Source organism: Pleurodeles waltl, chromosome 3_1, assembly GCF_031143425.1.
Source record: "Pleurodeles waltl isolate 20211129_DDA chromosome 3_1, aPleWal1.hap1.20221129, whole genome shotgun sequence".
NCBI classification, from domain to species: domain Eukaryota; kingdom Metazoa; phylum Chordata; class Amphibia; order Caudata; family Salamandridae; genus Pleurodeles; species Pleurodeles waltl.
Window position 1 is genome coordinate 974735985 of NC_090440.1, and position 26809 is coordinate 974762793.

General features: G+C 44.7%; 1 protein-coding gene across 3 annotated transcripts in view; it reads left to right on the forward strand.

Annotated features, from left to right (window-relative positions):
• Window positions 1–17652, forward strand: part of PIGV (phosphatidylinositol glycan anchor biosynthesis class V) — a 110534-nt gene extending 92882 nt beyond the window's left edge. For all 3 annotated transcript variants that reach the window (XM_069224052.1, XM_069224051.1, XM_069224053.1), the window contains one exon: window positions 15801–17652. In XM_069224052.1, coding sequence (XP_069080153.1) covers window positions 15801–16118 — 318 coding nt within the window. In that variant the 3' untranslated portion in view covers window positions 16119–17652. The remainder of the gene's footprint in view (window positions 1–15800) is intronic.
• Window positions 17653–26809: the final 9157 nt, after the last annotated feature.

The window sequence follows — 26809 nt, forward strand, 5'->3', positions numbered from 1 at the left end:
CTGCAGGAACTGTAGCACCTAGCAGTGAGCCTCAAAGGCTCAGGCTTCGTGTTACAATGCCCCAGGGCACTCCAGCTAGTGGAGATGCCCGCCCCCTGGACCCAGCCCCCACTTTTGGCGGCAAGTCCAGGAGAGATAATGAGAAAAACAAGGAGGAGTCACTGGCCAGTCAGGACAGCCCCTAAGGTGTCCTGAGCTGAGGTGACTCTAACTTTTAGAAATCCTCCATCTTGCAGATGGAGGATTCCCCCAATAGGATTAGGGATGTGCCCCCCTCCCCTCAGGGAGGAGGCACAAAGAGGGTGTAGCCACCCTCAGGGCTAGAAGGCATTGGCTACTAACCCCCCAGACCTAAACACACCCCTAAATCGAGTATTTAGGGGTTCCCAGAACCCAGCAAGATAGATTCCTGCAACCTAAGAAGAAAAGGACTGCTAAGCTGAAAAACCCTGCAGAGAAGACGGAGACACCAACTGCTTTGGCCCCAGCTCTACCGGCCTGTCTCCCCACTTCTAAAGACACTGCTCCAGTGACGTTTTCCACAGGGACCAGCGACCTCTGAATCCTCAGAGGACTGCCCTGCATCTAGAAGGACCACGAACTCCCGAGGACAGCGGCTCTGTTCACCAAAGACTGCAACTTTGAAACAAAGAAGCAACTTTGCAACAACTTGCGTTTCCCGCCGGAAGCGTGAGACTTGACACTCTGCACCCGACGCCCCCGGCTGGCTTGTGGAGAACAATCACTTCAGGGAGGGCTCCCCGGCGACTGCGAGACCGTGAGTAGCCAGAGTTGACCCCCCTGAGCCCCCACAGCGACGCCTGCAGAGGGAATCCCAAAGGCTCCCCCTGACCGCGACTGCGTGCTTCTAAGATCCGACGCCTGGTAAAGACTCTGCACCCGCAGCCCCCAGGGCCTGAAGGATCCGACCTCCAGTGCAGGAGCGACCCCCAGGTGGCCCTCTCCCTTGCCCAGGTGGTGGCTACCCCGAGGAGCCCCCCCCCCCCCCCCTTGCCTGCCTGCATCGCTGAAGAGACCCCTTGGTCTCCCATTGAAATCTATTGAAAACCTGACGCTTGTTTGCACACTGCACCCGGCCGCCCCCGTGCCGCTGAGGGTGTACTTTCTGTGTGGACTTGTGTCCCCCCCGGTGCCCTACAAAACCCCCCTGGTCTGCCCTCCGAAGACGCGGGTACTTACCTGCTGTCAGACTGGAACCGGGGCACCCCCTTCTCCATTGAAGCCTTTGCGTTTTGGGCACCACTTTGACCTCTGCACCTGACCGGCCCTGAGCTGCTGGTGTGGTAACTTTGGGGTTGCTCTGAACCCCCAACGGTGGGCTACCTTGGACCCAAACTCGAACCCCGTAGGTGGTTTACTTACCTGCAAAAACTAACAAACTCTTACTCCCCCCAGGAACTGTTGAAAATTGCACTGTCTAGTTTTAAAATAGCTATATGTGATTTATGTGAAAACTGTATATGCTATTTTGCTAATTCAAAGTTCCTAAAGTACCTACCTGCAATACCTTTCATTTGAAGTATTACATGTAAATCTTGAACCTGTGGTTCTTAAAATAAACTACGAAAATATATTTTTCTATACAAAAACCTATTGGCCTGGAATTGTATCTGAGTGTGTGTTCCTCATTTATTGCCTGTGTGTGTACAACAAATGCTTAACACTACTCCTTTGATAAGCCTACTGCTCGACCACACTACCACAAATTAGAGCATTAGTATTATCTCTTTTTGCCACTATCTTACCTCTAAGGGGAGCCCTTGGACTCTGTGCATACTATTCCTTACTTTGAAATAGTGCACACAGAGCCAACTTCCTACAATCACCCATCAGGGTCAGCTATGGCATCCAAATCTCATGGTGATGAATCATGTGATTTGGCATCTGATGTATTTGAGTGTGGCTCCTTACACTTACTTGGAGGAGAGTATGCATATTCTGTGTGAGGTTCACAAACGAACCACGCAAGCATGTTATGCAGCAAAATGAAAGCATTTTGTCCACTACTGCATACATAAACCCTGAAAACGTCATTTCAGGATATAATATACTGTTTGTTACACCTTGAAAAAGCGACGCACATCCATTAGGTTTCATTTGGCAGCATTAACTGCTTACATGTAGAACAAGCAACCTACGTCCTTACTCAAAATTCCAGTCATTAAATTCTTTATGGAAGGCCTTAAGAGAGGCATTGCTCAAAGGATACCACTGGTTCCAAAGTGGGTCCTTAAGGTAGACCTCACTAAACTAATGGGACCCCAGTGTACTCCTCACTACTCATGGGACACCCTTCTGAAACTTTACATACTTCTGAAATGCAGTATATTTTTTGGAAGGTAGCATTCTTAGTGGCAATTATTTCCTTCCATCCAGCTTCACAAGGATGAGTTGTCCAGGGGACAAATCCTCACTTCCTGCAAAAGGGGCTCTCCCCATTTCGGGTCACTTAAACTCTTTATTAAGTTACCGATTTCTTTCACACCCTCAGACAATGGGCAAAAGACCATAAGACACATTAGATTTTGAGGGCTCTAAAGTTTTACCATGACTTCCATTCGTAAAATAAAGCAATTGTGTTAAGTTAGCAAAACCCCACTGGAGAAATCTAATTTCATAATTTGGTCTTGCAATATGTTTAGGTAAGTGCAGCCAAGTCTGTTATACCAAAGCAAACCAAACTCTGCATTCTATGCTCGGAGCACATTCTGCTATAAAGGAAGGGAGCTACAATTTCGTTCTTCAGCATTATACTGCTGGCAGATACAGGTATGATTTTTACATGGTCAACACATCCCCAGGCGTTACTGTACAGACAGTCAAGCCCGGCACACAGCATAAGTTGGGCAATTGGTACTTAGAACTTCATTCCAAAAATCTTTTTCATTTTCTCTCTGGTAACTACTTTAGGGAGGGTGCCTTTCTTTAAAGTGTATGCAGGGCATGTGATTTACAGCAGCAAATCATAAATGTTTACTTACCCTGTAACTATCTGTGTGTAACTTGTGGTGCTGTATATTCACATGCAACGTCCCACCTCCTCGGATGAGGTTTATGCTTTAGATGTTTCAGATGTTTTTACATTGTATACAATATAGTTTCAGTCACAGTGCACATGTACAACGTTTGCTGTCCTGCTTCACGTTAGCCCAGTTATCTCTCACACTCGCCGAGTCGAAACGCACAATCTGCGGTGGTTTTTTGTCCTGGTGCATTGTGGGTTTTGGGAAGGGATCATAAGTTATCTCGAAACTAAAATGTATATTTCGAAGAAAAACAACTTACAAACGCCTACACCCAGCACTAGGTGGCAGGATTGTGCAGAACACGTTGTACTGTAAAAACAACAAGCTATAAACTGTTACCGTGTAAGCAGCATTTTGGTTAGCCAAGGATTTGATGAAACATGCCAAATAATGTGGTCATTGTAAAGAACTTTAGTGGGACCCCCGCACAAGCATTTCTCTATCCTGTGCATTGGTCACAGCCAATCCCTTGCACTCCCCGCTTTTACAGCACATTTGCAGGGATAAACTGCACCATGTTTTTGGCTTTTTTCTTGCTTACTAAATTCTCCCTGAATGGCAGGTTTACTAATTCTCCTTTAATTTGCTTTTTTTTAAAACACTGATATTTTCTGCAACGTGCAGTTTCCAAAGGAATTAAAATACTGCATTTTTTAGGGATAAGATGTTTTAACGGGCGAGTCCCCATGAGCTTACGCCATTGTTAGTGGTAATTTTCATCCAGGAAGTTCATGAATCTGTTTGATCTGGAATTCCACTGAAATGCCTGAAGAAAGAATTCCATTGGGGTGTAGGAAGAAAAGTCCACCTATTTGTTTTCTGTCACTGGCATCTTCGTTCTATTCATAAACAGTTGACCATCCCACCCATGTGCACAATACCCGACCACTTTTGTAATTAAGAAATGATATCTTTCTAGAAAAGAGGAGCATAATTATGCCTCCCTGAACCCAAACGCTTTCAACTAGCCTGACTCCAGCTTAAGAAAGCAACATGACTATGGGCCTCATTATAAGTCTGGTGGTCTTAAGACCACCATATTTGCAATGGTGGTCAGACTGCCAGATTATGACCCTGGCAGTCGGACCACCAGGGGACCGTCGCCATCGCCAGGAGCATGGTTCCTAGTGGGGTGGCGGCGGTCGGAGTCATGGTCAGCCACGGCGGCGCTGAGTTCAGCGCCACTGTGCTGGTCACGAGTCCTATTTCCGCCAGCCTTTTCCTGACAGGGTACCTGCGAGGAAAAGGCCAGTGGAAAGGCAGTGCTGGGGGCCAGAGGGGGGCCCCTGCCCACAACCATGTTATGGGCAGTGCAGGGACCACCTGCCCAGCATCCTCGGAATGTGCACTGTCTGCCACGTCAGACAGTGCACATTCCCATGGTACTTGAGGCCCCCTCTATGTGACTGCATTGGCCGTGGCTCCATGTGGAAATATGGAGGCTTCCTCCGGTTAGCCCAGTGGAAACATCGTAATAGGCCTGGGGGGGGGGGAGACCACCAGCTCCACGGTGGTATCCTCCCCACGCGGCTGTCGGGCCAACTGCCACGTAATGAGGCCCTATGTTTTGGCTCTTCTTTGATGTGCCTAGTACTGGGGCACAATTTGTTTTCAGTAAAAAATAAAAGAATTCTACATCACCTTAAGTGCGGAAAGCTGCGTCAGAGATCCTTAATTAAAAACATCAACAGTGCAATATCAATAATATATTTAACAGCCGAGTAAGTGTTGACAGTATTTTCAATTGCCTCATACTTTTCCTAATGACTTTTATGTGTGGCTGGGTGTAGTTAGGTTTCAAAGCATGTGGAGGGCCATACACCTTACCCTATCCGAGATAGCCCATTCTTTCCCAAATAAGACTCTGAGCTTCTCTTGATTAGCTTCTGTACCGGTTTTTGCCACACATAAACCGTGAATTTGTTGCTTTTTCTGACCTTTTTCTTCCGCCTTCTGTGACTTTGGCAACACATACCTCGATATTCTGGGTACAAGCCATGTTCGCAGTACCACAGACATTTGCGGCACCTGACCTGCACACTTTCTTGATGTCTTTCTTAGGAGTAAAATTATGTGGTCCACAACTATGCTCTACGCAGTTATATTTGGATGAGGTCCCTGAAAAATCATCTTGCCGGGATGTACAGCAAAGAAGAAGTTTATTTTATTTTTTCATCATCAAATTGAAATGCAGACACAATTGGATATATTAGACTATACAGAAAAGTACTGACTCATTTTTGCATGTCCAGGGATCAAATTTTTGATAAATACCATAATATCTTAATTTTTGAAGAAAAGGACCTTGTGGATGGGCATTTGGCCAAGTTACGTAAAAATAAAAGATCTTCTGTCAAATCTCCAGTGCCTAGCATTACTCTTTGCTTTAATGTATTCTAATACTGATCTCCCCCTTCATGCGTCTCGTTTGGGGACTTGCAAGGTTTTTATTAAAGTATTTTGCTTCTTCTCAAGTCTCACTGTTGACTCTGGAAAATTAAGGATTTCCTTTGCATGAAATTTCAGTTTTCTTTCTAGAATATCTGTTTTTTAATATGGACATCCCCCCATTGGATCTCACAACACAAGCAAGAATTTGTTTGAATTCCCCTCAAATCTCACTCTGCGGATTTTGTACAGGTGATATAAACAGCATTCCTTTACCAGCTTAGCCTTTTGCAGACTACCGAGGAGACCTTGTCCTCCATTAACAGGACACCTTTTAGTGAAGACTCAGAGTTAAGAACACATTTCTCTTCCAGTATCGCTTACTAGTCAAGGGGTTTTGGAATTACCATATGCAGCGTCCCAGCCAACACACATTCCACATCCAACAGACTTATTAAGGCTGGGCCTGAGGGGAAAAAAGGAACGGTGGCACACTACCTGCCCTGCTTGCCTGCTGGAAAATTATTCTTTGCTGTTCTTTTGCACTTTCTTTTTCTTGAATATTGCCTATGTGCTTTGATGTGACAGTGGTTTGCTCTCTGTCCCATCATCTTGTTTTTTCCCGTGGCACTTAAGGAAGAAGCCACCACCATTCCTCCTTACCCATTAATAAGTGGCTGAGTATATCTCCATCAACCCATCTGAGGTCACCCTATAACAATAACGTGGTTTGTTGCTCACATGCCATAGCTACTTCCTATGGTTCTTCTCTAAGAGAATGTGAAATAACTGGCATCTTGAAAATCTTTTGAGCACCATCAGCCTCTGGGCGATGAAGACAGTTGGGCACAAAAAAAAATCTGGGATGACACCAGCAGCCTCCAGTTTTCTTACTTCACCCACTTCTTTACAGCTTTTAGAGCTGAAATGTTTCTCCAGTCAATTGTTGGACATTATTGATTCACTGGAAAAAGAGAAGGGATACATTATTTTGCTTTTCTCTTTAGAACTATTCACACTTTAGGAACCTGCTAGTTCAGATGGAAGGGGCTTTTTTCACACCTCTGTTCTAGGTATGGGCTTGGAAATAGACACTGACTCCTGGCGTTGCTCTCTTATCACAGCTGCAATAGTTGTCAGTAGATGGCCAGCAGAGATGTTGCAGTGGAGCCGGACATTGCCAGTTTTGCCAGCAGCAAAAGCAGTGGTTTTAGGAGGAACACAGTAAACATTCCACAGCCATCTTTGGTGGATACACTCATTTTCTACCTTCCCAAAATTCCAGCATTTAGCGTTTCATAAATTGTGGCCCTGAAAGGTCTACTTTATAGAGATATCTGGTTGGTTAGTCTGTGTAGGTCCATGTTCCTGGGTTTGCAAAGCTCCTAGGTCCCCAAATTAAACAAATAAATAAAATCTGATTGGATGAAGGAGCTTTCTCTTCCATGGGCATGATCAGTTTCATTTCTCTGAACCCAAAGAAGTCTTCAGACCCAAAGTCCTTTCACTGGGCACATGTTCAGGAAAAATGTTGTGGCTAACATTATGAGATGCTGTCCCTTTTTCTTAAAAAGGAAAAAAATGACAAGAGCCATAAGAAGGAAGAGGACATGTCTCTTGGTGCTTTGTCTCTGGTGTGGGAAGGGGAGGTCTAAATTAACCCTCTTGCCCAATTAAAATGTAAAAAGCTCTGACTTTGCAGTGGTATTCTCAAACCTTGGAGCTAGGTTTGGGACTGGCAGCACAGTGGCTGAGGTCAGCAAACTCGGGCCCGGGTCCGTAAACTCACTGCAAGCTTCATGGCTATGGACCGCAAACTCACAGCAAGCTTCATTGGCCTGTGCTGGACCTTTTGTGTGTTGAAGGGGTCTGGGTTGCTTGTGTTCTCGTTCTTGGAAAACCTGACCTGGCTGTTCAGGGTGAACTATTCCCATGAAAAGTAGAGTCAAGACTGATTTGCATCTGGCTGGGTCCAAAATGAGTTGGCATAGTGAGTGAAAAACTGATGGGGAGGCAGCCCTGAGCTATTGCCAGCGGTTATTTATTCAAGCACTTCATCCAGCACCTTGCTGTTTCTTGCACTTGATGCCCCTGGTTCACCAGGTATGCACAGATGTAGGTCCAGGGCTCACTGTGCCACTGGAACCAAGTTATACTTGGCTGAAGAGCACCTATAAGGGCGAAACCAGTCCTGGGCTGTTTGTGTTCTGGTTCATGGAGGAGCTAGCATGGCAGTTTGGACTGAACTGTTCGATGAGGAGCAGTAGCAAGACTGATTTGCATATGGCTGGGTCTAAACTGATGTGGCATAGCAGGTGAAAAATGATGGATTGGGATGCTGCCCTGAGTGATTGTCAGTGGTTGAGATTAATCCAAACATTACATCCATCACCTTGTTGTTTTTGTATTTGGGGCCAGAACCAGGCCCTTGGATCCCATGGAATGCCCAGGATGAGGTTGATAGTCTTATCAGGCCCTTTGGAAATTCATAATTCGGCCTGTCAGTGAGGCTTCTTTGTCAAGACACTATGGTATTACATAGACCAAGAGAGACTCACATTTCTATTGGAGCATCATGCATCTGGAAATCAACCCATTTAGCCATACATCTCCAACTTCTAAGATGGGTGGCATGAATGGTAGACAGGCATGCTTTTCCTCTACCAGCAGTTAGAGTACCTTGTGAATGAGAAGGGATCAATATTGTTGTTTTTCTAGACTGCCAGAATAAATATATCTGAGTAGTCTTGGATGAAACAACAAGTTACCCAGAAGCTATCTTTTTGAGGAGCATGACTTCCCTGTTAGTGTACAAGGCAACTTTTCGCCCATTCACTTCCCGTCTTTTTCGTGAAGGAGAGTTGGGAGGCTAACACGAGGCAGTATGTATATTACTTGTAATACAAAAGGCGAAAAGCAGCCTTTAGGCGAGTCAGGTGCTAATTAAGGAATGGTATGCAACACGGACTGGTGTCCAGGAAGATCAGGAACTCCTGTTCCTGAAGTGTTTGGGGTTTTAAGCTCAGGAGGAGAAATGGACCATACTCCTCCCAGTTTTAGAAAACGATCACTGTAATCAATTATTTTGTTATGTATGGCTCTGGTAAAGAGCCTCTAAAGTTTACTTCAGGTTCTAAATCTCATAATCCACTGCTGTGACTTAGCAACTGTTGATAACAAAACTGGTTACCCACTGTTGTGATGTCCAGGCTAGGCTGACGTCCCTCCCTGAGAGCCTTCAAGCACAGCTCTGCATGTCTGCTTTGACTGAAAGCAGAAAGCACAACAGCAGGAGGAGGAAGGAAGGCAGGGAACGTGGTGGGGATGGTCAAGGATAGCAGATAAGTGTTTTCTTTTAAACTTTTGGACGGGGTACCTAACAGGCCATATTATGTATGGCCTCCCCATTACTTCTCTGCCACTGCATAGCAGATCAAAATAGGGACTGATGATTTTAGGGGCAATACATAACATAAAATTATAGATGGATAATAAGTGAATTACAGGGAAGTTTTTCACCTCGGGGTTCGCTCTCATTGATTATTTGATGTCACTCATAACCCCTTGGTGAAAAACATTCCTGTAATTCACTGTTACCCATCTATAATTCTATATGTTAGTTTCAGCTCTGGTTGTGAACCTCATTAGGTGTTTTATGTGTACTGGCTGACTCCTTACCACCACAAGGTGGAAATGCTTATCATGAGACAAAAATGAGGCAACACCATGGACTTTTTAGTGGTTCATTTGAGGGAGTTTATCTTTCAAGATCTGGTTTCCTGTGCAGTGTTACGACTATAGGGCAGTGCTGAAACATTTCTCAGACCTGTTCTTGCTGGCTCTGGGGCTGGTGCCTATGTGCCGCACAACCATCCCGGAAAACATAGAATCTACAGGATGTCAGACAGGGTCCAGGGCTGCACCAAAACAGAGGTGACTAAGATGGTGACCCTGAAAGTGACAGAGAACAGAGTTCATGTGCAAGTCTTATTATGTTAAGTCCCAAGCAGGGTGCAATGGACTTTAGATTTTATGTGAATTATAGGGGTCTGAATGAGTTTAAAAGGACGAATGCCCCCTATTATATGAGGACTTTAAGTTTATGGTTAAGCTTTGTCCTGCTGCATTAATGATCTACTTTAACCTGACAAAAAGATACTGGCCGATGCCACTGACCACTAGGGAGAAATGGAGACAATGGACATCTTTACTTTACTACTAGGTTCAAACTACACTGCAGAAGTATTGATATCTACAACAAAGATAACTCTTTATTATTTTGGTATTTGCATTCTAACTCTCCTGTTCTAATTTGACATATGATACAGCTTGTGGCAAGCTTTGTATGGTTGGTGAAAAACTCTTTGATTTCCTAGCGCTGAAAAATAAATGAAACCTGTACAGTGGATGTATGAAATAACTTGAACAATAATGTGTTTCTATAGATAGCTACCTTCAGTAAATTGTAAATTAATTATTTAATCACCATGATTATCAATCTAACAAGTTAATCAGTGGTAGCAAAATGAATACACATATTAATGTTGTGCTTTCACTCCTGGAAGTGTACATTCACCTTTCCACCACAGACAGTATCCTAATACCATACATGACTCAACAGTAATAGAAACAAACTCCGCTCAAGTTACCTCTTGTGAAATAACAATAGCAGTGGAGTTTGTAATCCTTAGAAAGATACCAAGTCATTGATACTGAGGTGTAACGCGGAATACTTCCCTGTATTGAGTATGTATTTGATAACTCTAGCTGAAAGCTCCTAGCAACAAGATTCTGACTGCAGCAATTGAGTATCTCAATTGCCTAGCAAGGAACGTTCTGAAACTCTAGGAACTTGCATTATATATAGCTAAGATGGTCACCACCATTGCAAATCTCTTAATAGACCCTTGCTGTACTTGGACATGTAGTTTGTCTTGACCCTACTTGTAAGTTTCATGTAGTACAAGTATTGCAGCCATGAAGTTTCAAACAGTGCAACACCCACACTCTGCAGTGGAAGACTTCAGTACCTATGAAGTTCGGAGAAGTGCATCTCCGTGCCCACCCAGTATATAGAGGTGAGCATGGATCTCAAATCTTGGTATATACCACCCGAGCCCCATGGCCCTATGACAGCTAACTTCAGCTTGCTGACGTGCTGATGAACTAGTACAGGTCCACAGTGTACCCAGAGGCTGGGACTGTTGCAGGGAGTGCAATGTCTGCCATCCACTCCACATTGGACTTGCATTGCTGCAAAGATAGGATTGCCTCCTTGCTGCCCTTCTGACCCCAAAACCCTTATGAAACGGCCTTGTGATTGTGCTATAGCTCAATGGTGCTGCATAATTGCCTTCCACCTCTGCTTTCTTGCAGTAGACAGGAAGGCTGGCCTTTCCTGTGCGTTCCTGCTCACCACAGGCTGTTGGGATGTTATGCCTACGTGCAGTAGCCCCTCCACATCACTGCCTTGTGTGCCTTTTTAATCCAGTGTACAGGATCATGTCCAAGATTTTGAGATTCTGAGACTTGGCAGTGTCCCATTGAGGCCTGCTGGGGCAAATGGAGGCCTGCATTCTTTGGAGAGATCCCACCCTCTCATAATTAAAGGAATCCAGGCATCTCAAAAAAGGCTGCTATATGTTGTCTACTTTCTGTAAATCATGAAATCTACAAGATCATGCAACTACTTCAACTGCTTCAGTTGATGCTCCAGATATCATGAGACCTGCATTCAATCATATTAGCAGTAGGCTGACGTCAGGTCCTGCACCATTCAACTGGCACTGAACTTACTTCACCAGATGCTCCATTGAATTTTCTTGACCAAGTACAATTGTATCCCTGCCATTTCCAACAGCATGGTTTGTTGAAGCTGTATGTTCTAACTTCTGTAAGCTTCTCTGTGCCTTTACTTTGCAACTTATGTCAGTATCATGGTTCCTGAAAGCATGTCTTTTGTGTCAGCAGCAAGATAAGACAACTTGATCCCCCATTCTTTCCAACTTCTCCTCATTCATGACGTTTGCCCTCTCATATCACCCTCCATTCCTCCTTAAGACCAGTGTGCTTTCTACAGGCGATCACCATTACCCCTTATTGGAGGCAACACCTTGTGCACTAGTCTATAGCTCCAGCTGAAAGCTATGTGCTCCTAACCTTCACTAGATCCCTTCGTCCACCCATCCTCCTTTTGGTGGCCTTTGGGCCCAGAAAGCTTACTCATCCTTTATGGTCAGGGAAATATCAAACAACACTAGGGAAGACCACAGACCCCAACTACAGTGCAGAGGTCCTGACAATTTCTCGACCCCTTATCTAACTACTCCAGTTTCCAAAACTGCAATAAAAAGATTTAAAACACTTCTAGTAGATCAATTTCAGAAGCCTATGTTGCAGCTGATGTTTGTACAATCCTGAAGACTAAAATCACCAAGAGCAACCTCCTTATCTTCACAAGCAACCTGAAATCGTAGTTAGGCACCTCCCAGTCTAAACTCTCTACAAATATACTGTTTGAAAGTAAAGGTGACCATAATCTCTATGTCACCATCCATAGTGGTGGCCCCAGAAAACCATTAACATTCACAATAACCAAAACTATTTACAAAATGAAATCTGAATAGTCAGGATAACTTAGAACTCTGAATACACTAAATCTTCCTCCTCCAAACGTCCATCAAATACCACACCTTCTCATCTGCCATCTACCATACACCCAAACACATCTAATTGCCCCATCCAATGCTACTGCATTTAGACATCTCTCCTCCTGCATAACCAGATCTCAGCTACTCAGTTACTCCGTGTCTTGCCTCTTCACATAGAAAAATCTCCCGCAGCAGCAGTCAACTCCACTTCTTCCCGCCATGCCCTGAAACTCCCCCCAAAAAGGTATTTACCCCACCTAGTCACAACTCTACACTTGGTCACAACTCGTTCACGATTGGAGCCCCAAAGAGAAATTTGTTCAAATGAACAACCACTGAGCCTTGAGACATTTATATAACATCCACAACCATCAGTCTGAATCTCATTGTCACTTACTCAGAGTTATGATTCAGAGACCATTCAATTGGCACCCTCAACCACTTTTTCCTTGGGATCTCAAAATGAAAAATAGAAAGGGTAAGCATGTGGTGTAATTCCAGACAGCATATTCCCATCTTTTGAATGCACATTGTCATACAGCCTCATCCACCCCAATAAACCCTACATTTCAGGTTGTATGTATGTGGTGTTTCTACAGTTTGAACCTAGCAAAAAGCAGAGTGTTGTACAAGTTATAAGACGAGCATAAAGTCAAAGAGTGATAGGAGAGGTAGCTGGTTTGTGGATGGTAAATGCATTGTGATATAGTATTCTTTAAAGAGGTGCAGCCTCATCTCTTTCATAGACTGGATTTGTGTTGGAGAGGTCCTGATGGAAACAGAGACTTTGGGGGTCATTCTGACCCTGGCGGTAAAATCCGCCAGGGCGAACGACCGCGGGAGCACCGCCAACAGGCTGGCGGTGCTCCCATGGGCATTCTGACCGCGGCGGTACAGCCGCGGTCAGAAACGGAAAACCGGCGGTGTACCGCCGGTTTCCCGCTGCCCTGGGGAATCCAGCTGCGCCGCCATGGGGATTCCGAGCCCCATACCGCCATCCTGTTCCTGGCGGTTTTGGCCGCCAGGAAGAGAATGGCGGTATGGGGTGTCGTGGGGCCCCTGGGGGCCCCTGCAGTGACCATGCCCACATGGGCACTGCAGGGGCCCCCGTAACAGGGCCCCACAAAGATTTTCAGTGTCTGCCATGCAGACACTGAAAATCGCGACGGGTGCAACTGCACCCGTCGCACCCCTTCCACTCCGCCGGCTCCATTCGGAGCCGGCATCCTCATGGAAGGGTGTTTCCCGCTGGGCTGGCGGGCGGCCTTCTGGCGGTCGCCCGCCAGCCCAGCGGGAAACCCAGAATACCTGCGGCGGTCTTTTGACCACGCAGCGGTATTCTGGCGGGCCCAGCCAGGCCGGCGGCTACTGCCGCCGGCCGGGGTCAGAATGACCCCCTTTGTATCCATTGTTGTATCTATCAGTAGTGGTCAAACAACCTCCTAATCACCTCAAGACAAAAACCCACCTTCAATGATTAATTGCTCGCAACCATACTCCACCTGCAGATCAAAGCTAATAAAACTGTGAGCATGAGAAACTTGAACTTGTGGACTGAGAGGCCAGAAACCAAACATGCTTCACATCTCCTCGACAACAAGCATGCACTCAGCTTCATATATGTAGTGCGTGGTCCAAGGTCCAAAGCCCACAGCTGGGCACACTATATAACTCATATTCAAATACAATGTTGAAGCCTCTAACACGGCAGTGCACCCACCTATATATTCATAGGTGGGTGCACTGCCATGTTAGACCACTCCTTCATCTCCTTATCGACCACTCATATCAGGAACAACTCCCCTCTATTCATATCAAACATTTGATGTACTAGCGTCAACCTATTGTGCTACCAAAGCTAACAACCCACAATAATGAGCCCCAATACAATACCCGAAAATCTCCACCTCAGTGTATAATCCACTTTAGACATGTTAGCTTCTGACAAATTCCTGAAAACTCAAGGTGGGCCTCAAATCCACCAACAAATCAGTCACTGGTGAACTAGCTCAGCTAGCTCAGCTGAATCTTGCAAATGAAACCTGGAGTGACAGTGCCATAAGCCACAGACTGACGTGGACCAAAGCTGTTGCAAGAGAGACACTAAAAGTAATCGAAACCTATACGAGGACCCCAAAAAAGCCTATCTTGACAAATACAAAATTCATTAATCTATTAGCAATACTTAAAGAAGTAACCTGCTACCATATCACCTCACCTCCATAACTACAAACTTCTCTGACCTTGTTAAAACCTCCTTCAAACTAGTGAGATTCTAAACAAGGGTCTCAGTGCAAATGTTATTTCCATTTTTCTATGACAAAAGCATCTTTTAACAGGTGACAGTAAGCATCTGTTAAAATCATATGCTAAAATCCCATCTGTACATTCTATGAAAAATCATTAATATATATTATGTCGGTTGACTATAATTTGCCATATTCTTTCTTCAAAACAGTCTTATGGTCATTATTAAATGTATGAATCACTGATATGTTTTACTAAAACATACATACAATAGTATTATTTCACATACCAAATACAGCACTCATGCTCCCGGTGTGTGTGGTATTTCGTTGGTGGGTGCACATAATTTGCCATATGATTTTTAACAGATACCTACTGTCATCTATAAAAAGACAGTTTTGTCAAAGAGAAATGCGACATTATTAATGTTAATTTATGCCCGTTTCACATAATATTGATGCTATTAGCAAGAACAGCAGTAGACCGAAAGGGGCTATAAAGTCTGTTCACGTATTTGCAGATACAGGTACAGATGGTACAATAATACGAGTGAGTCGAGTGATCTAATGAAACTGACCTCTTGGTACAAACCTTTTATTGTCACGTTAATCTCAAGAGCACACATTTGCACGTATGTGAATGAGCCTTACCAATAAATGTATCTATATCTATCTATCTATACATACTTATATGTAGATAGATAAATATAGGTATATTAATAGATGTGAAAATAATCGTGAATTTACTGTTTGATACGTCTTGTCCTTATGCAGATAAGTATGCAAGTAAAGGAAAAGTATAATAAAAGTATTCAGGGTGTGCGACTAATTCACAATTATGTACAATTAATATTTGTTCCTCTGGGGAAATCCTTTTGTCAATATGAGACATCATTAGGTATTGTACAGTCCTGAATGCAGATGCGGTGAGAAAAATGTTATCACATCAAGAGAGGTGATAACGTATGCTTGTATATTTAGATTAGACCCTAATTGAAAATCAGCCAGTAGAGAGGAATCTTTATGACAGCTTGTATGGGAGCAGCAGTCTGGTTGGGCCCTGCGTTCTCTATGTGTACAACAACGTGTGGGGAGGACTGGCTTGTCGGTCCCCAGATGTACTGCATTTGTAGATAACATTTATGTTTTTCTGAGAGAAGCATGCTTGGACGTATCAGCCCAGCCTAATGATGCAATGGATTTCCTGTATCTGTTTGTTAGCATAGGTGGGAACAACAGTCTGTGGCTTGGATTTCCTTTAAGGGATGCCTCAGTTCCCATGGTGTATTTCGTGTAATTTGCAAAACAAAATGGGCAGATTTTTTTCTGCTGATATTTACATTGTTTACTCTTCAAGCAAACTGTCACTGAAAGGCCTTTTAGTAACAGTAGTCAGTCAGCTTAAGCAACGGCTAAGTCTCTGAGAAGACAACTTTTGTTTACTCTTAACTTCTCTGCTGATCTTCCAGGTGCTGACGCGGTTCCTTGGCTCGTCTTCCCCGGTCCTCTATTGGTTTGCTGCTCACCTCCTGGAGGCCGAGCCGGTGTTGTGGGGCCCTTCACCTGGTACCATTCAGAATGACTTGCCTGGTGAAGAGATGTCTAGGAAGCCTGCTCTTCACCTGCTGTCTACTCCACCCAGGGCTGTGGTGGTGAAGAACCCTGTTGTGAACTTGCTGCTTGGATGGAGGCGTTGGAACGCTGTGACCAAGGCAGTAATGAGCTACTTCCTGTGCTACTGGCTCATGGGACTTGTCCTCTTCTGTAACTTCTTGCCATGGACTTAATGGAAAATCCCACCAAAGTGTTCAAGAAGGTAGAAGCAGCTGGAGAGAGGATGGACATGTCTCCTCTGCTTTCACCTGGTGTACAAACTGTCCATGTGTCCCTGTGCCTCTACTGCCAGGGGATGGCTGCTCTCTCTTCACAGAGCCCTTGGAATACTGTATCTTCCTCTGAGGATGCATTTTGGTGATGAGAGCAACCAGGGCACAGTTCCCCTTTGTGTCCCACCTAGACCCTTTTATCAAATTTGGATCTGCAAGGAAGAAAATCCAATGTTGTGAGATGTAACTAGTATATGACCCCTTTTTCTGCACTTAGCTTGCTGGAAACACCTTGATGCCGAAGAAGTAGATTAACTAAAATAATATCAGCTGGCTGGCCGGCTCAGTGAGAGATGCCTCATGCCTGGAGTACAGTTCCGGCGCCATGAACTGTGGCTGCCATTTCCCATATTGTACTGCAATGCAGGTTTGCATCTCATAAGAGGCTGGCTCTTGTTTTAGGAAGGAAACACATTAATGTAGAATTATAGCTCTATGAAACAAAATATGTGCTGGGTCCTCCGCGCATCTCTTGGCTAGTAATTGTTGGATTAGATGTCCTGAACACACCACAAGTGGGGCAATGAACAAACCATCGCAATATAGAAATGCAACCCTAGTTTGGCATAATCAGGGCCGCTGGTGTTTGTGATTGTACATCCACTGTGTGTTCAGCAAGATTATGGATTCCCCACATTTGCTGCATAATCTACAGTGTGCAGCATTACTTGCAGATTTCAGAAAAAGTATTCCTGGATCAAATCAAAAGTTACTTAAACAATAAGCTTCACAAATAGCACTACACAGTGGCGGACGTTTTGCAGAGCTTTCAGTTGGTGTTTGCGTTGTAAAAATGACAGCATAGTACTGCCACAGAATGTACCTCATAATTTGCCTTTTCTTGCTACAATATGTATTCATCCGTACCACATAATTTGTTCCTTTGTTGCTGCATGGTTCCACGCGCTCTGGGCATAATAGCTAAATGCATATTTTGCAATGTTCCCTTAGTAGAACAGCTCCTAATCGGGGGATTATGGCTAGGCATGAAATCATTGGTTAACTTGTATAAAGTGCCTTACAAGACGAGATGTAAATAAATTGCTAGTAAGTGTTGGGACCAATTTAACTCTCATAGAATTCGACTCCATGGAGCACTCCTCTCTTAAATATGTTATTACTGCAATACCAGGCACGGCGGCTTTAGGGCGGTGTGACCGCTACAGCCGCACATGGTGTTAGTTTGGGGGCACTGTATTTCAAACTAACTTATGGTTCTAAAAGCACCTGCTGCAGAGTTCCTTCTTTGTTCAACAGTTTTCAGGCAACCGTAAAAATGTCAAGATAAATCTGGTGATTAATATTCCTGCTGTGGAGAGAGATCGTAGTTTTATCTAGTGGCTGTTTTGACTCACCATAAAGTAGTGCAGATGGTTAATATGCCTGCTGCAAAGAACGTGTACCATACAGATTAAAGAACAGTATTTTATGTGAACAGCTCTGCGTTCCTGCTTATGTCACTGGGATTCTTTTCTTACTTGCAGTTCATAAGTTACATTCCTGATATACCACAGTAACCTATGAACGGTCATCTAAGCTGCATGCAAACTGCATGGTATAGGTTAGAATGTTTTGTTTTTCCCCATTTCTTTCATTAACCTAGTTTTGCTAAAATAAAAAAAATTATTTGGGTAGAAATATATTCTTATCCAATATTGCATCTTTCATAAATTCACATGCTTTAATCATCCCCATCATCGAAGTGGGAGTCCCACGGTACATAAAATAGCAATAATTAACAAATACATTTTTTTTCCTATAGGCTATAATGGAAATACCAGCCACCCATATAGCCTATCCAAGTTCTTTTGTGAAAAGGACCTAAACGTGCCTGCTGGCCAATCAGGCACCAGCACCCTCTAGAACACTCTCCAGAGAAGCTCCTTCCCTCAGATTTTCTGCTGCACGTCGTGTGAAGGGAGTCTCCCTGAGCTCTGCCCAGTTTTTCTACTTCTTCAAAAGCATTTTCTCTCAAGAGAACTCTAAAATGTCGGATTCTTCTAGAAAAGGCCTTTTCCGCCCTTGCAAGACCTGTGGAAAGAAAAGGCTCCATGTGGATGATCCACATAAAGACTGCTTGTATTGCCTCTACCCACAACACCAGGTGAAGGACTGCAAGATATGCCATACTTTCTCCACAAAAACCCTGAGAGACCGTGAGGGTAGACTTCTGACATGGTTACAGGCAAAAATCATGTACTTCAGGTGAGGAGAGTGGGTCAGAAAGGCCACACAAAAGGTCCAAATCTGAGGACCTGGGCGAGGCAGAAAGATCTAGAAAGAGGCAGAAATTACATCATGGAAAAGACTTACAGGCTTCAATATCTTCTGAGCCATCCTCTCCTCCTCAAAAGAAGGAGTCGTCCCGTCTTTCTCCTTCCTCTGAGCCTTCTACCTCTAGAAAGGTAACCATTAAAATTAAGTCGACGACGACACCACCGTCGACGACCGTGATGACGACGACGGTGTTTACATCTACCGTCTCCACCACCTCGGCGACGACTACCTTGACGTCAAGGGTAAGGGCTCCTATTTCCTCTATCAAACCTCCGTCGACGAGGATTCCAGAAAGGAGTGCATCGCTGAAACATCGTCGTTGATAGCATCGTCAACGAAAGCCCCGTCGACTACAACACCACCAACGACGGCCGTCGTTGATGGAAAGATCATCCCTGATAACAATACCGTCGACAGCACCATTATCATTGACACCATCTACGATGCCATTGGTGCCTGTGAGACAGATAGATGCTATTCCTACCTCTTCCAGGTCGCCTGATCTTCGGGCCATAGTCAAGATCACATCTCTGCCCAGATCAGAGATTTATCCTACAGACACGTCACCAAGCAAGGTGTCAACTTTATTACCCAGTCATTTACTGGATTGGGAGGAATCGGATGAGGGTCCATTTGGAGATGCGCACAGCCCATCCCAGCTACATGTTAAATACCAGGAAGAGGACAACGATGATGAGTATGATCAATACCAACCATATTACTCACATCAAGAACGCTATTACCAACCGCCTCAGCCAAGAGACTCTGTACAGATGCCTGCTTCCTTAATCCAGGATTTACAATCAATGTTGCAGGATTATAGGAGGAGGTTCCCAGTTACAGCAGAAGATCAACCACCACCGCCAGCTTCTTCTGTTACACCAAGAAATGTCCCTCCACCTCCAGCTACTCCCAGGATGACACCTCATTCCGTTTTAGCTGCCCCCCTGGAGATGAAGGTTCCACTTCAGGGGAAGAAAAGGAAGAAGGAGAGATATCTACGCCGCAGCATCCCACTGAGGAATGGGATGACTACTTAGCCCCCACTCCTTCTCCACCACCTCCTCGCCCTTCAGATTCTCCACCCGAGGATATAGGTGGTTTCCACAATCTAATGGACAGGGCTGCCGCACACTTCCACCTTCCAACATCTGTTTCACAGTCGGAATGCTTCCTCCATGATTTTAAGGAACAGTCAAGGAAGTCTGTAAGGTCAATTCCCATTATTGACTTCATATGGAGCGAGGGTACCAAGATCGTGCGCAACCCGGCAACAGTCCCACCAGTGCCACAAAAGTTGGACAAAAAATACAAGGCAACTCAGGACTCACCGGCATGTCTCACTGGTCACCCAAAGCTGGACTGTGTTATTTCGCAAGCGGCTCAAAGGCGTTCTAAGAACCCGTCGACGCCTATCTCTACTCCTCCAGATAGAGAAGGAAGGAGATTAGATAATGTGGGCAAAAGATTCTCCTCCATGTCATCAATTACTGTTAGAGAAGCAAATTCCTTGGCAATCCTGGGTCGTTATGACCGACAAATGTGGTCGGATATGCAACCTTTCATTGATCTCATCCCTGAAAGCAAGCAAGCAGAGGCATGGAAGATCCTCCAATTAGGTGAGCGTACGTCGGAGGAGATAATTGACTGCGCTCTGGATATAGCCTCCACCGGCTTTTGTCAGCTGGCTGGTGCTGCGGTGTTACGCCGCCAAGGTTGGCTCAAGGCCACTTCTTTCAGACCGGAAGTGCCGTCCAGAATTCTCGACATGCCTTACGATGGAGAATCTCTCTTTGGCAAGCATGTAGATGACGTGCTGGAGGCCATCAAGACCGACACAGACACTGCCAAGTCCCTAAGTACCCTGCAGTACCGGAAACAGCCCTTTCGGGGTGCAACAGGAAGAGGATTTACCTCATTTCGAGGTTCCTTTCACAGGCAGTACCAGCAACCCCAATATAGGCCGTCCTATCAGCAGCAGTATAGGCAACCATCCACATCCTCATATGCCAGACAGGGAGGAAAGAGAAGACAGGGTTCACAAAACAGAGATCAACCCAGAAAGCAATGATCTTCACCAGGCACCGGCTATGCTTCCCCAATGTTCACACAATCAACAAATAGGAACAAACATCTCCAATTACATCCAGGAGTGGAAGAACATAACATCAGACAAATGGGTGCTGGATATAGTGACAAGAGGTCATGCCCTGGAATTCATACAAAAACCACTGCATCATCCACCAAGAACATCCAGACCGTTCCATCTTCGTCTGCTTCAGCAGGAAGTATTCCTTATGCTTGCCAAGGGAGCTACAGAAAAAGTTCCAGTTCAGCAAAGAGGTCTTGGGTTCTATTCCCGTTTCTTCCTGATAAAGAAGAAGTCAGGGGAATGGAGACCGATACTAGATCTCAGGAAACTCAACAAGTTCCTTCGGAAACAATCTTTTCGGATGATCACGCTGTCGGATATCCTGCACCTTCTCAAACCTGGAGATTTTATGACAACAATGGATCTCCAGGATGCTTATTTCCACATACCAATACATCAGAAACATCGCAAATACCTCCGCTTTACTATAGCCGGTGCCCATTATCAGTTCAAAGTTCTCCCATTCGGTTTGAAGTCAGCTCCACGAATCTTCACAAAATGCCTTGCCCCAGTCGCAGGTTTTCTCCGCAACAGGGGTTTACAGGTGTGTCTCCATACCTGGACGACTGGCTCATAAAAGCTCCTTCTCCATCACTAGCCTCCAGGGCTACAAACACTTGCCTGAAGTTATTCTGCAGTTTGGGGCTAACAGTAAATCTACAGAAGTCGGTCATCCTTCCCTCATGCAGGAGAGTCTTCCTGGGTGCAGAATTAGACACCATAAAAAACAAAGCATACCTCACTCCGGCACGGCAGCAGAAAATAACCAACTTAGCTGTCAGTATTTCCACAAACAAGTTTGTTTCAGCGCGACTGTTTAAGTCGCTTCTGGACATGATTTCTTCAGCCATTGTCCTAGTTTGACTGGCAAGATTGAGAATGAGACCGTTACAAGAAGAATTACAGCTCCAATGGACCCATTCGCAAGGGTCCTTTGACGACTTAATAACTGTTACGCCAAAAATTCGCCAGTCGTTGAAGTGGTGGTCTCAGACCAAGCATCTCTCCCAAGGTCTTACTATCTAACGCCAATAACAGATTTTATCACCACCACAGACTCTTCCTTAAAAGGCTGGGGAGGCCATTTACAAGACGACATGCGCATTCAGGGAAGATGGTCGGATCTTCAGAAAGGAATGCACATAAATCTGTTGGAATTGAAGGCGATCCACCTTACGCTCAAGGCTTTTCTTCCACGCATCGCAGGCTCCTCAGTGTTGGTCAGGACGGACAACACAACAAATATGTTTTATATCAACAAGCAGGGAGGAACAAGATCCCTCTCCCTCTCAAGGGAAGCTCAATCTCTTTGGGACTGGCTCACAGTGCACAATATTCGCCTCTGGGTGGAGCACCTGCCAGGGGTCAACAACGCCCTAGCGGATTCTCTCAGCAGGACGGACGACAACGGCCATGAGTGGGAACTCAACCAGAAGATACTTGACGGTATCTTCCAACGCTGGGGTCAATCGATCCTAGACTTGTTTGCCACCAATCTGAACGCCAAATGCCAGTTCTACGCCAGTCGATACCCACTCCCAGGGTCGTGGGGAAATGCTCTTTTGATAAGATGGTCCAGGATCTTTGCCTACGCTTTTCCCCCATCCCCTTGATCCCCAGACTCCTCAGGAAGATGAAGTCCGAATGCTACAGGATCATTCTCATAGCGCCCAGATGGCCCAGACAGTACTGGTACACGGAGCTTCTACTCCGGTCCGTGTCCAATCCGATGTGTCTTCCCTGCAACCACGACCTTCTCACGAAGAATCAGGGTCATCTCTTCAATTGCATGCTTGGCTCCTGAGTTCCGAGAGTTTCAGGGTATGAACATTGATCAGGAATGCAGACAGATTTTATCTAGGGCACGAGCGGACAGTACAAATAAGACGTACAAGCTCAAGTGGAAGAGATTTTTTGTTTGGTGTTCTCTGAACAAATTTCACCCTTTATAAATTAAGCCTGAACAAATTCTCTCGTACCTTCTCACACTCTCAAAGGCTGGTCTTTGCCATGCATCCGTCAAGATTCACCTGGCAGCTATAGCCTCTTATAGGCTGTCCGCTGATATGCCTTCAATCGGCTCATCCAGAATCATTAATCAGTTCATAAAAGGCCTCTTCCACACTTTCCCTCCGGTGCGTCCACCTCCGCCAGAGTGGCATCTGAATATAGTCCTGTCCCAGCTCATGAAAGCTCCCTTCAAACCTATTCACAGGGCGGAACTCAAGTACATCACATGGAAGGTGGCAACCCTGCTTTCTCTCACTTCCACCAGGAGAGTCAGTGATATACAGGCTTGTACTACTAAAGAACCTTTTCTGTTTTTTCGGATGACTTTGTTATGCTCAGGACCAACCCCAGATACATTCCCAAAGTGCCATCTTCATTTTATCTCAATGAGCCCGTGATACTACAAACCTTTTTCCCAAATCCAACTACAATTCCAGAAAAAACTCTGCATTCTTTGGACATCAAAGGATGCCTAAAATTTTACCTTCAAAGTACCAAACAAATCAGGAAATCAGATCAGCTCTTGGTATCTTATTCTCTCGGACGACAGGGAACAGGGGTCACCAAGGCCACTATAGCCCGCTGGATCTCTTCTACAATTCAGTTCTGTCACACCAAAGCAGGAAAACCGTTGACTAGGCGCCCGAGAGCCCACTCCACGAGAGCAGTCTCCACATCGGCTGCTTTGTTTCAGGGGATTGCCCTGTATAAAATATGCCAAGCTGCGACATGGAAGACTACGCACTCCTTTACGCAGCACTATTGTTTGGAGGCCTCGCAGAGAACTGACTCTCTAGTTGGACAAGCTGTTCTACATCAGCTCTTTCATTAAGGTGAGACCTTTCCTTGGTTGCGTAGAAACTGTTTTATATGCAAATAGTCCATAATTGCTATGCAGTATACTTTTGACATGTATATATAAATATATATATATATATATATATATATATATATATATATATATATATATATATATGTTCAGGATTTATGTATATGTATATATATATTTATGTATATTTGTTTGAAGTTCATAATACATAAAGATTTATGAGCTAGCTATTTGATAACCGGTTTTAGAGGATTTCTATGCTCGCACCCTCCATCCATTGCGAGTATAATGTTTATCAACAGTACTGCTGGCTATTCAGATTCAAGCATGTGAATTTATGAAAGATCCAATACTGGATAAGAAAACAAGTTACTTACCTGTAACTACAGTTATCCAGTATTGGTATCTTTCATAAATTCACATGCGACCCACCCTCCTCCCCTTAGACGCTCGCATTTCCTCTCAGGTTATAATCTTTTCACTCTCGTGCTAGAAAATCTGAGGGAAGGAGCTTCTCTGGAGAGTGTTCTAGAGCAGTGCTCCCCAACCTTTTTATCGCCGCGGACCGGTAAATGTTTGATAATTTTTCCGTGGCCCACTTGTTTTGATTTAATAATTTTAATTTAATTGTATTTAAACATGCCTTCAAAATAAAATACAACTACACCAAAAAATGAATATAAAGTGATTTATTTTATTTAACTCACTAGAATGCCAAATCAATGAGAACCCTGAGCTTGTTTCTTTGCAACGACACAGTTCCATCTGGGGGTAATAGGAGACAATGACACCCGAAGTGTGTTGCTTATGTCCAGTTTATTCCGTTGTTTTGTTTTGGTTGCTGTCACTGCAGAAAACCCCGCTTCACACAGATAGGTTGTCGGAAATGGCAATAGGGATTTAAGTGCTGTGGTGGCAATCTCAGGGTATTCCGCCATGACTTTAATCCAGAACACCGGCAGAGTTGTTGTCTCGAACGTAGTTTTAAGGCCACCGTCATTTGCAATCTCCAGCAGTTGTTCTTCTTCTTGCATAGACATGCTAGATTCGCCTGATTTGTTGGCAAATGGGTCGCGGATCCATTCCTTACCAGTTCGTGGGTCTTTTGTGGTTGGGAAGTAGCGCTCAAACTCTTTTAAAAGCAAAGACAGGTGATCGTGCACCAACTGGCAGAATGAATGTTCAAGCTCAGTCTCGCCTACAATCCCTGCTAATGTCTGAAACATGTCCAAAATGCCTCTGTTCACGCGCCGTCCATACAACTCCAGTTTGGCTTTAAATGCAGCTACTTTGTCTGACAACTTGAAAACAGTTGTCATTTTCCCCTGAAGGCCCAGATTGAGTTCATTGAGCAGGCTGAATATGTCACACAGGTAAGCCAGTTTTGCGACCCATAAATTGTCACTGAAATGTGCTGCCAGCGGTGACTTCTTTTCTGAGAGAAATCTTTGCAATGGCTCTCGTAATTCAAATACTCTGGTTAGCGATTTTCCTCTGGATTGTCGCGTGGGCTCTCATTATCCTAAATGAGACTACTGGATTTCTAGGCAGCAGGATCGATAACGGTGTGGGGGACTGAGTCTGACCCACGTGTAAGGAACTCTGTCACCCTAAATCCGGTTGTTGCTCCGGCTAACTAGCAGTGCCTCATTTCTCCCACGGGGAAGAAATGATTGGGCAGCCGAGCGCATGACATCTTTGGAACTTCTCAGGGAAGTCGTGGTCACTCAGATCCAAACCAACTCTCTCATTCACTATATGGTCTCATATACAAATGACAAAGACAGTATAAGTTTTATATAATGTTTTAATAAAACGACTGTATTTTAGATATTAAGGCGTGAGCCGCAATAACCAGAACAATACAACATAGTAGGATTGATATAGTAACCAGGAGAGTAAAACATAGAAATAAAGCTATCATAATTCCTAACCGTTTCTACTCTCCCTCTGCTTGTTCTATTTAGAGCACAGCATGTTAAGCTTTCAGCTTGCCTTTCTGTATCACTAGGGAGACGGACACACTCATACCTGAGCAAAGGCCTGTGATCTGGTTCAGCATCTGCAACGAGGCAGTCAGCGTCTAGTTGTGGTTCCCTGGTCGGAATCTCCCTCTTCCATGTATTGGGACAAGGAAGTGATTTTATAACTAACATGTCATCGTGATCACAAAATGTTCCTACGCAGGAATGGCAAGTCTAGAATCCTACCACGTCTATCGGCAATGTACCAGACTGTATCCTTGACTAAAGCACAGAGTGAATATGTTATGAAGAACTCCAGTGCTGAAGTAGGCAAAACAGTGTGATATGAATAAAAAACAACACCGTAGAACTGGCTATTCTGTAAAATAACAGTACGAAGCCTAATAGAAAGCATTTAGAGCAAAGTGCACAGAGGCTCTAAGCTGTTAGCAAATGAATAAAATATATTTAGGGCAAATTGCACAGAGGCCTAAGGCCTGAAGCTAATGCGCAAAATATACGTAAAACTGACCACACTACACCCTCCCCTTGTCGGTAGCAAGTGGTTCCAACAACATTAAAAAAAAACATGACCTAAATTTAAACCCAACATTTCGACAAGATGAGAAGACAACAAAGTCATAAATTTAGGAAACATGTGACAATAGAGCGAATTGCAATATAGTGTCAATTTAGTCGGGAGAGAGAGGAAAAAAAAAAATCCAATTGTCAAACAGAAGCAACAGAACGTAGAAGCTCCTCCACTTCGAGATATGTCAATATCGGAAGATCCACGCCACAAAGTACCATGGAGCAGGTGTGTTCCAAAGCCCCAAAACCATTCAGGGCGGCACCCCGTGTAGTGCCACGGAAAGAGACAAAACCATCTTCCTCCAGGAAGGGAATCTCATAATCCGCTTCACGAAGCAAACGCAACCGCAGTGCACAAGTCTGGGAATGAGCCCTAATCGGGAACATCAACAGATCAAGATCAACCACTGGAGAGCGCTGCAGTGAGAGACAGAAAGCCAGTGCATGTTCAAACGAGCACCAAAGGCACCGAAACACGGGTTGCACACAATCCAAAACCGGTCGGAACGACAAAGACCAGTCACACTCCAAATGAGCCAGGAGTGTTGCTCCAAAACGCTGCATCATGCGTTCACGACACAGCTGCGCTGACGGGAGCAGCAATACAGGATCTCGTTGCGGCGGGACAGCCATTGCGAAAAAATAGCAACAATAGCAAAACTCCAGCAAATAAAGCCAAAGTAATTGGGAAACCCCCAAAAATGCTTCCGAAAATAGAGTGTATAGCCGAAGGTATCAAACCGAATACGGAAGAGAAGGTGTGAACGAA